At 65.7% G+C, this 10,504-nt stretch overlaps 1 protein-coding gene across 2 annotated transcripts; it reads right to left on the reverse strand.

Annotated features, from left to right (window-relative positions):
• Positions 1-3,517: 3,517 nt before the first annotated feature.
• Positions 3,518-10,088, reverse strand: POFUT2 (protein O-fucosyltransferase 2). Of its 2 annotated transcripts, none has more exons than XM_040986753.1 (9): positions 9,958-10,088; positions 9,254-9,504; positions 8,447-8,591; positions 7,706-7,816; positions 6,496-6,562; positions 5,871-5,996; positions 5,272-5,452; positions 5,024-5,147; positions 3,518-4,270 (listed from the first exon to the last, which is right to left on the reverse strand). In XM_040986753.1, exons 1-9 carry the CDS (start codon positions 10,086-10,088, stop codon positions 4,117-4,119), a joined length of 1,290 nt encoding a protein of 429 aa, XP_040842687.1. In that variant the 3' UTR covers positions 3,518-4,116. The 2 variants fall into 2 exon arrangements, 1 of the variants encoding a protein (XP_040842687.1); XR_005884569.1 differs by having other exon boundaries at positions 4,184-4,270; positions 4,854-5,147.
• Positions 10,089-10,504: the final 416 nt, after the last annotated feature.

The following is a 10,504-nucleotide window of genomic DNA, read 5'->3' on the forward strand; positions in this document are numbered from 1 at the left end:
CTCACAGTCCCAGTGCCATTGCCCCACACCATGGGCTCTGCCAGGCTCTTGTGAGCCCTGGGCAGGAAGCACCTTGTAGGAGGTGGAGTGAACCTCCCAGACATGTGGCCCCTCATTTCACTAAGGACTCATGAAGCTTGGCCCTGTCAGACGGTGCCTCCAGATGGCACAGGGCACAGGGAAACCCTGCAGGGAGGGCTGTGTCCCCACTGTGCCCAGCACAGGGGCTCCGCGAGAATCCTGGGCAGAACTAACCTGCTGGGTCTGGGATGAGAGGAGCTGGGCAAGTTCTGCTCTGTGTGTCCCGAGGCCCCAGGACGAAGAAGACAGACTAAGGGGTGAGGTGTGACCTGAGGGCCTCACATGCCCTGCAGGCAGTGTCCCCCTGTAGCCCGGGCACCTTGGCATGGGGGAAGACCGCTTCTCATCAGGACTCCCCACCTGTCTGCATTGCGGACAGGAGGAGCCGTGGGTGCTGCCAGCATCCTCTTGCCCAGAGAAGCAGCCAAGGCTAGGTACAATGGGGGCCTTCAGTGCTGCCCAACCTTGGATGCCATGGGGCTGACTGAGCCATAGCTCAGAGGGCCGAGTGTCCACTCCTGGGGTGGTCGTGCACCATCCCTAAGATGGTCTGAGCCTGAGCCCATCCACCCTTGTCCTGGATGTGACCAGGAGGTTGTGGACACCGTGGGTGGGTGCAGAGGTAACACTTTCCACCCCATCCCTATATGAGAGTCTACGGTCAGCACCAAGGACAGCGCTGAACAGGGCCGGGGCCAGGGTGGGGGCGCTGACAGTGGAGCCTGTCCCACGCCAAGGCCAGGAAGGGGCACCCAGGGAGGGGGAACGGCCCCACCACCCCATACCATCACCTGGAGTTCACATCCCAGCTGCTCCACTTCCCTTCCGTGGGGCCTCCTCCGAGGGTTCTGCTCGACTGGTCTCAATAGTTCTGAAATGCTGCCGATCTCACGGACAAGGATGAGGAATCCTTCCAAGGACTCCCCGCTGACAGACCCCCCCAAAGTTTCCATTTGTCCAGGTATTCACTGCCACCTCTTGCCTGGGGTAGTTGACGGTTTGTTCTGTCCTCCATCCTGTTGTGGTACCAGGTGTCCTCTGCAGACTCCAGGGCACTGCCGTGTCTCCCATGTGCACCTGGCCATGCTGTCCACCGCTCCATCCGACCCTCCGAGAAGGCCCAGCTCTGACACATGCACCCCACGGTCAGAGCACGGCACCTGCAGTTCTCGCCATGGCTGGGATTCTGAGTCCAGCGGTTCAGCTGGGGCTCTCCACAAAAGCCTCACTGCAATAATCCCTACCTGACTTTGGCGTGCGTTCACTGCTACAGGTGCCGGCTCAGCCATCGCCCACAGCAGCCTACACACACACTAGTAGTCGCAATTGCTGGGTCAGTTCTGTTTCCAATTCCATTTCTTTTACTAACCAATGGATGCTGTGGTCCAGCCCAACCCTGCCCACCACTCACTCGGCACTCACATTCACCAACAGGATCTATGAGCTAGTCAGGGCGACCCCTAATAGCCCCCACGGGGCCCAGTCCCGGCCCTGGTTCCTACGCTTGCCCGGTCTGTCCCACAGCTCATTCAACTCTGATACACATCGAAGCTGGGCTCCCGCAGGCCTGCCTGCCCGGCTCAGCCCGGAAGGCTCCAGCTCCACGTGGAGCCTAGGACAGGCCAAGCCTGAGACAGGCTGGCAGTGATGGCAGCTCGTCCGGTCCGGGACCCACAGAGAAAGCCAGCTGTGCTGCAGGAGTGACCCGGGACAGGCTCCCTCCCAGACTCCCACTGCACCTCCCTGTTGTCCGTGCTCAGGGGGTCACTGACCTCGCCTCGGGCATGGCAGAGACTCCCCAACCCTGGCCTCATAAGCCCAAAGCCGTGGTACGGGCCGCTGCCGGGTCACCCAGAAAGCAGGCTCCGCTGAGCACGGCCCCCCAAGCCCCAGTTCCTGAGGGGACGGAGGACATTCCTCATGGTGGGGAAAGATGACCAGGGGTAGATATTTCTACCCAAAAGCCTTCAGTGCAAAGTGACTCCAACATACTCCCATCCGAGTATCTTGCTCGTTGCATGCGCCAGGATCCCACATGGGTGCTGATTCTAATCCCAGCAGCTCCACTTCCCATCCAGCTCCCTGCCTGCGGCCTGGGAAAGCAGTTGAGGATGGCTCAAAGCCTTGGGACCTGTGCCCATGTGGGAGACCCGGAGGAGGCTCCTGGCTCCGGATGAGCTCAGCTCTGACTGCTGCGGTCACTTGGGGAGTGAACCAGCAGACGGAAGATCGTCCTCCTTCGCTCGGCAAATCTCTTCCCCCACCCAAAAAAACCCCAACAAAATTTTAAAAGATATTTATTTTTACTGGAAAGGCAAATATACGGAGGGAGAAAGATCTCTGGCTATCACTCGGCGCCGACGGCCAAGCCTGCCCGCAGCTGACCCCGCCGGAGGCTGCTGGCCGCTCAGCCCTGGCTCTGCCACCAGGGCCGTGCCATGACCAGGGCCGTGCCATGACCAGGGGCTGTGCCATGACTGGGGCCTTGCCATGACCAGGAGCCGCGGCCATAACCAGGGGCCGTGCCATGATAGGGGCTGTGCCATGACCAGGGGCCGTGGCATGACCAGGGCCGTGCCATGACTGGGGCCTTGCCATGACCAGGAGCTGCGGCCATAACCAGGGGCCGTGCCATGACCAGGGCCGTGCCATGACAGGGGCCATGGCCAAGGACGGGGCGCTGGGCCCACCAGACGTCCCTCCCCACACAGACGACCCCACGCACAGCCGCCGCCACCTCCCCTTCCCAAACTTCGCACTCACTTCCCGCAACAAACACCATCCTTCACCCCTTCTCCTCCGCGGGGCTGAGCACAGCCCTCAGGCCACAGAGCCTGCCCGCACCTCACCCGTGTCACCACCAACGTCCCCATGTCGGCAGTGCCCGCACCTCACCCGTGTCACCACCAACGTCCCCATGTCGGCAGTGCCCGCACCTCACCCGTGTCACCACCAACGTCCCCATGTCGGCAGTGCCCGCACCTCACTCGGTGTCACCACCAATGTCCCCATGTCGGCAGTGCCCGCACCTCATCCGGCGTCCCCACGTGGGCCCTGCCCACACCTGATGCCGGCATCACCACGCGGCGTGCCCACACCTGATGCCGGCGTCACCGTGCAGCGTGCCCACACCTGATGCCGGCGTCACCGCGCAGCGTGCCCACGCAGCGTGCCCACACCTGATGCCGGCGTCACCGCGCAGCGTGCCCACGCAGGCCCTGCTGCACCTCTCCCGCATCCCTCACAGTGTCCACGCCCGTGTCCCTCCTGCCTTCTCAGTGTGGGTCCCGGGGCCCCGCGAGAGGCTTCGGGGTCACGTCCAGTCCGGGAGCCTCGTGGGAACGTGACCCGGAGGCCACGGGCCACCCGCCCCAGGAACTCAGCCACCCTGGCCGCTCCCTCCCCTGCTGGCCACGCCGAGGAAAAGCACGCGTTCTGGCTTTCTAGAAAATTTATCGTTTGGATATACAAATGGAGACAGAATAAATACGTCATTATTTACCAGCACAGCTTTGAGCGACGTGTCCCTTGTCACCAAGGGACGGTGGGCAGGTCACCCTGGCGGGTGGGCAGAGCCCCAAGCGCCCACAGGGCCACAGGTCACTGCCACACGGTGGGTCAGGAGGGCACCCTGAGCCCAAGCACCTGCCCAGTACGGGCGCCGCCAGGAGCTGCTTAGAGGCGAGGCTCCCACGGGGACGGCGAGATGCGGAAAACCACGTGTGAACCTGTGGACCCGCAGCGTCCAGTCCCGAGCCTCCCGGGCGCTGGGTGGCAAGGGGCTCACCCGGGCCTGGAGCAGGCAGGCTCAGCTGGGGCCGGACACAGGACACTCTCCCGTCCACTCTGCCATGCCCCGTCCTTGTAGAGCTCCAGCTCCTCCCAGTGAGGCCTCCGCACACACGGCCCACGCCCACCCTCTTGGGGGGGACACGGCGGCCGCTGGCAATACACCTGTGGCACCCCAACGCCCGTGGCCGAGCCCTGCAGGCGGGGGCCAGCAGGGCCTGTCCCGCGCTGACCAGGGCTGGTAGCTCAGTAGGTGATCTTCCAGTGGGTGGGCTGCTCGCACGCCTTCTCCTTGTCGCCGCAGAACCTGTTATAGGTTGTCCTGGGGTCCAAGCCCAAGATCTCTCTCTCTTCGTGAATCCGGAAAGAAAACGTGGAGACCGACGTGCCGATAAAAAACCTGAGGCACACGGAGGTGGCAGGTCACGCAGGGCAGCGGGCATGCTCCCAGGGCCCTCACAGCTCCCGCACTGGCCCAGTGTCCTCGGGCTCCCCGGCCTCCTCCCCATCATGCCCTGCAGGACCCTGGGCACCAGGGCCACTGCCCATCCCCCTGCAGTGCCATGTGTGGGTCTCACTCGAGGACACCCAGGACCCAGTCCAAGAGCCGGCACCAGAGCAGGTGTGGGCTGGAGCAGGGCTGTGGGGTGAGGCCACAGGGGCCCCACTGCCAGGCTGGATCCTCCCAGAAGCCGGCCCTGGGTATGCCAACTGTGCTTGTTACAGAACAGAAGAGGATCCTGGGAGGACGGCTCAGGATGGCAGCAAGTGGCTGGGCAAGGCATTACCTCTCCACAGAGGACGCTGGCCTGAGACCCAAGCGGGAAGCCAACTCCTGGCAGGGGACTCTGACGGAGGCCAAGGCCAGGGAGTGGTCCCTGCACACACCCTACCCACTCTGGCGTGCGAGCAGACCCACTGGTCAGTGATGGCCGCCCCGCCCACTCTGAGCACCAGTGCCCAGGGCCCGTGGCGGGCAGTACCTGGCATGCGAGCAGACCCACTGGTCAGTGATGGCCGCCCCGCCCACTCTGAGCACCAGTGCCCAGGGCCCGTGGCGGGCAGTACCTGGCGTGCGAGCAGACCCACTGGTCAGTGATGGCCGCCCCGCCCACTCTGAGCACCAGTGCCCAGGGCCCGTGGCGGGCAGTACCTGGCGTGCGAGCAGACCCACTGGTCAATGATGGCCGCCCCGCCGTCCTTGTAGAGCTCCAGCTCCTCCCAGGTGGGCTCGAACCGCACCGCCTCGGGCACCAGTCTCTTCAATTCCTCGTACTCTGCACGGCAGGAGAGCCCGCTGGATGGCGTGGTCCAGGCGCCCCTGCCCACCCTACAGATGCCGGCCAGCAGCCAGCCACACTGCTCTGCCCCAACAAGCCACAGGCACGCCGAGCTCCGTACCAGCTCTGACAGCATCTGTGGCCACGAACACCCTGTCCAGCCGGTGCGTCTTCATGAGGCTGCGGATCTTCCTTGCGGCCCCTTCCAAGCTGGGCACGTCCTCCCTGTGCCCCCAGATGAAGTCCTTCCTCCTGAGATGGACGCCCAGGTACGGGCCCCCGAGGGACGAGCCCAGCGTGACCTGCAAGAGGAGCCGCGCGGGGTCAGTGGACAGGCTGGGGCCGGGGGTGCCCGGTCCTGCAGCAGCCATGCAGCGAGGGTGGAGGACCCCAAGGAGCCCTGGCGTGGGGGCATCTCAGGCACAGGGCGCACGACCCCGCAGGTGTGGGATCTGAGGACCACAGTGTGGGAGACACCGACTGCGTGGGAAGCACACTGCTCACTCCTTCCTCCGGGCAGAGGCCAAGCACGCAGCTGCACCTCAGCCTGGGCAGTGCCCTTCCCCAACAGCCCCAGGCAGGGACACATCTGTTCTTCGTGGAGCTCGTGAGGATGAACGTGGAGGGACGGGGCCACGCGGAGCCCGTCAGAGGAAAGCAGGCTGGGGTGCTGACCAGAGGCCCGTCCAGCTCTGGCCCTGCTGGCTCCAGGCTACCTACCTTCATCTTGGTCCAGTCCTCCTGGAAGGGGGTCCTGTCCGCGTCGTCGGTGGAGTTGAGGTGTCTGCTCCTGAACTCGTCAGCCACCGCCCGCAGGTGCTTGGCAAACACCATGCTACGCCGGGTCTGTGGGGACAGCACAGCTGATGGCCGACCTGGTCACCCCGGCCCAGGCTGGGTGAAACTCGCCGGAAAGGTCGCAGAGCCCAGGCTGGGTCCCTGCAGGCCGCTGGACAACGTGCCCCCGACCAGCACCATGCGGGTCCTGCCTGAGCACGCGAGTCTGGCACTTCCCTGCGTTCTCACTGCGGACCCCGCACCATGCAATGCAGGCCCCACCTCTGCACGGGTGTGGGGGGCAGCTGGTCCTGTGACCGCCTCCATTCCGGGCACCAGGGGCTTCTGGTCGCGCAGGCTTCCCCCAGGACAGAAGGAGCAAGTGCACCATCTCAGGGCCCAGGGCCACCAGCGAGAGCCCGGGGCAAGCTCCCGCACAGTGGGCAGGAGGATGAGGCGGGGCCGAGCCCGAGCCCACGCTGATACCCCAGGCAGGAGCTGTGTGTTGGGAGGGCATCGGCCAGCCTCTGACCGGGTGCTCCGGGTCCCTCTCGCCCACGGCACTCACGTCCCAGTAGTCCTTCCCTCCGTAGTGGTCATGCAGCAGGTTTTCAGCTCTGTCCAGCATCACCGACCTGGGACAGAAAGCAAGCCACGGTCGCTGCTTGAAGCCAAACAGGAAGTGCTGTCTCTAGGAGTGAAAGTGAGGGAACCCTGGCCCGGGCAAATGCCCAGGACCCAGCAGGTGCCCAGGGCAAGTTATGGAGGTTCCTAGGGGTCACACAGTCTGCCCTGCCCCAGGAAGGAACAGCAAAGAGCAGGACATGGAACAGGATTAGCAAACGGAGCCACAGACACACGGCCGCCGTGGAGGATCAGCCACGGTCAGACACACGGCCGCCGTGGAGGACCAGCCACGGTCAGACACATGGACACCGTGGAGGCTCAGCCACGGTCAGACACGGACACCACGGAGGACCAGCCATGGTCAGACACAGACACCATGGAGGACCAGTCACGGTCAGACACACGGACGCCGTGGAGGTCCAGCCATGGTCACGTACACAGGATACTATGGAGGACCAGCCACGGTCAGACACACGTGGATGCCGTGGAGGACGCAGCAAGGTGAGACCTCGAACACCCAGACTAGGACGGGGGTTCCCTGAAGCCTGAGAGACTCTCCCCGGGTGGGCAGGGTCAATGCTGGGATGGGCTCACTGCCATTCCCATGGGCCCACGGGAGGAAGGGAACCCCGGGTGACTGCACAGCCACAGCAGTGACAGCAAGGCCATGCTGGGATAGGGCTGGGTCCTGGGGGTGTCCTGACCTGAGGACACCCTCACACCTGGCACTGGGACACTGGGGAAAATCACATGAAGGGACCAAAAGGGCTGATGACCTCAAAATCCAACAGTCCCAGCGGGTCCCAGGAAGCCCACCCTCCAACGTGTCCTCTTGCTGGACTCCCCACCCCATCCCCCAGCAGCGGAGACTGGCAGGCCCCACACTGCATGTACAGGGCTGGGAGAGGGCCGGGGAGAGGCCACAGTGGACCTGCTGTGCACCTGCAGCCAGACCACAGGCCCAGACAGGCAGGACGCCCACCTGAACACGGCCACCCAGGCCCCAGGGTCAGACAGCCCTCCCATTCCCCCTCTCACTGCTCAGAGAGGCCCTGGGCTGGGCCTTCCCCTAGCAGGCAGCCTCCTCCCACCGTGGACACGTGGGAGCTGAGCCTGAGGTCCAAGGGAGGGCACTTGGCCTGGGCACTCACCGGGCAGAAGTGTTCCGCAGCAGCACCGGTGCCATGATCGAGGCGGAGCCCTGGACTGACAGGCATGAGACGTTCAACCCCCTGGTTTCCTCGTAGCCCCAGAACCAGCCTCTGCAAAATAAAGCCAACAGCCCCCTTGGTCCATCTGCACCGGTGAGAGGATGCACGCATGTCCCAGCCCTACGCTCAGCTCAGGGAGAGCTGCACCATGGCACACACGGCCATAGCCACACGTCTGGGGCAGGCAGAGCAGCAGCGGGCTGGGCAGCCTCCTGGGCCACCATCATCCCAGCACATCCCATCTAGTTCCTGTCAAGAACAGCCTGGCAAGGTGTCCGGGCCATCCCCAGGGGAGGCTTGAATGGTGCTCCACGCCTCTGCGGGTCAGCCTCAGGAGGCCCTGGGCACCACGGGGGGACTCATAACCCAGGAAACCCTGGGTACTACGTGGGGTTCCGTGACCTAGGGCACCATATGGGGTTCCGTGGCCCAGGAGGCCCTGGGCACCACATGGAGATCAGGACCCTGGGCACCTCGTGGGGACCTGTGACCGTGTGTCTCTGAACGTCTGGATGATAGCAGACCTCAGGGCTCTGCACACAACACTGCTGGGAGTGGCCGCTGCAGGAGCGCTCCTCCGGCCAGCCTGGCTTCAGGTGGCCATTCCCACTGGGGCTGCCGTGAACACGGTGCCTGGCTGGGCAAGCACACGGGCGCCCCGTCCTCCCGGCACGTGCACACCTGTAGTACTCGTGCTTGTCCTGCGAGTACAGCAGCGGGTCCAGGCACGGCCGCGGGTCAACCTTCTCCTCCCACGCGCCCTCCTTCCAGCCCTCGGCGTAGCCCTGCAGCACGTAGACCTGGTCGATGAAGGGCCCGCCAGACTCTGAAAGAGATGGGAGACACGCAATGGTGCAGGCGCCACGGGCACAGAGGGCTTCCTCGTGCCCAGAGCGGAGCAGTGGGCAGAGCCTGGGGACTCCTCCAGGGCCCGCTGCTGTCCTCCTGGCCTGGCCTCACTATGGGCAGGGTCTGTCTGCTGTCCCTCCCTCCCTCCTGTTCCTGCAGGCCCCTCCCTTCCCCATCACTGTCCAGGGCCTGGCAGTTCAGGTTCTGCCCCTACTGGAGCAGGAGCCAGGAGCAGGGTCTGCCGTCCCCTGGCCCCCTTTTTGCCCACACCCAGGTGGTCAGAGATGGTCTGGGCAGGGCCCACAGGACAGATGCATGGCATGACTAATTGGGGAGACTCCTGGCCCAGCTACCTGCTCTCAGCGTCCAGGGCGGCCAGCCACACTGCAGGGCGCACTCAGAGCTACCGAGGGGCGCTGACTCAGGAGGGGGTGAGGGCACACCCGCCCCAGCCAGCTCAAGGAATGGGCTCGCATGCCCCCAGGCACAGAGGCCTGGCCAGTCCCTGGCACACCAAGGAGAGCCAACCCAGGCAGGAAACCGGGGGCCTGGTCTGGAACCAGCGGCGAAGTCTCAGGGTCCCCCATTAGCTCCGTGGCGGGAGGGCTGACCGTGGGCCCCAGGGCGCAGCTCGCCCACCTGCGATGAACTGCTCGTACTCGATGACCGGGATGTTCCTGTTGAGGCTGGGCACGTCGAAGAAGTCGGCCCAGGGGATGCGAACCTGGCGGATGTCCGGGCTCTGCCAGTGGTAGAGGCGGCCCCACGGGGGCAGGACCAGCACCCAGTCCTCACTCTTGAGCAGCGTCTTGAGCAGCGAGGCCACGCGGATGTAGACATCACGGCGCAGGTTGAAGCCCTCCGGAGGATTGACATCATACAGCAGGTACCTGGGGTGGGGGTGTGCGCTCAGCGGGCAGCCCTGGGCACGACGCTCCTGGCACCCACATCCTCTCCCGGGGCGCAACCTCTCCAGAGGCGCAGACACTCCCGGGGCGCGTCCTCTCCCGGGGCGCAGGCACTCCGGGGGCACAGGCACTCCGGGGGCGCAGGCACTCCGGGGGCACAGGTATCCTCTTCCGGGGCACAGGCTCTCCCGGGGCGCAGACTCTTCTGAGGCACAGGTTCTCCCGGGGCGCAGGATCTCCTGTGGCGCATCCTCTTCTCGGTTGCCGGCGCTCCCGGGGCCCAGCGGGTGCTCAGGTCCTCGGGGCCTGCTGGGGGGCCTCCCACGCCCAGCCCAGCGGCACACAGACCTCCCGCACCCACACGACACCCTGGCTCCAATCGCTCCCCCTGGGGTCCCTGCCTGTGCCCACCCCCGGTGGACGCCGCTCGCTCACCGCCTGCGCGCCGCCGCCCCCGACAGGAGGTCGGCCGCCGACTGGCCGGGCCAGAACTCCTCGCCCGAAGCCGCGCCGCGCGGCGTCCACGCCGCCCCGAGGAGCAACCACAACACGCCCAGCGCCGCCATGGCCCCGGCGGCCACGCACTTCCCGTCGCCGCGGCCCGCCCCGGAAGCGCGCGTCGGCCGTCGCCAGGGCAACGCGCCCGCGGCCGTGACCTGGGCCCGGGTCCTGCGGAGGGCGCACGATCGCGCGAGGACAGGGTGGCCACGGCTCGCAGCTCGGGGCGCGGACCAGGGCCGTGGTCAGCCTCCGTGGGAGCCGGCCCGGCCTGCCGAGGGCCCAGGGCCGTGGGGTCCAGGACTCCATGGCCACCCCTGGAAACCAGGCCTGGCCCTGGCCGCTCCCACACAGCCCCACACTCAGGGCTGGGGGGCCTTCAGGGAAAGCAAAGCCCACCCCTCCCCTGGGGCAGGGAGCTCCCGGCCGAGGACACCCACGTCCTCCGCCCTGCACAGGGTCCCTCCCGGCCAGGAGCCCACAG

This window comes from Ochotona curzoniae, unplaced genomic scaffold, assembly GCF_017591425.1.
Source record: "Ochotona curzoniae isolate NIBS_2020 unplaced genomic scaffold, NIBS_Ocur_1.0 contig_4516, whole genome shotgun sequence".
In the NCBI taxonomy this organism is placed as follows: domain Eukaryota; kingdom Metazoa; phylum Chordata; class Mammalia; order Lagomorpha; family Ochotonidae; genus Ochotona; species Ochotona curzoniae.

What these genes read in the sequence shown, in the direction of transcription:
- POFUT2 (XM_040986753.1), bottom strand. Translation starts at nt 10,088, where the DNA reads ATGGCGGCGCTGGGCGTGTTGTGGTTGCTCCTCGGGGCGGCGTGGACG. An exon ending in GAGGGAAGGACTACTGGGAC is followed by an intron (nt 5,997 to 6,495) that starts GTGAGTGCCGTG and finishes CTGTCCCCACAG; the next exon opens with ACCCGGCGTAGCATGGTGTT. An exon ending in TGGGTCTGCTCGCACGCCAG is followed by an intron (nt 4,271 to 5,023) that starts GTACTGCCCGCC and finishes CGTGTGCCTCAG; the next exon opens with GTTTTTTATCGGCACGTCGG.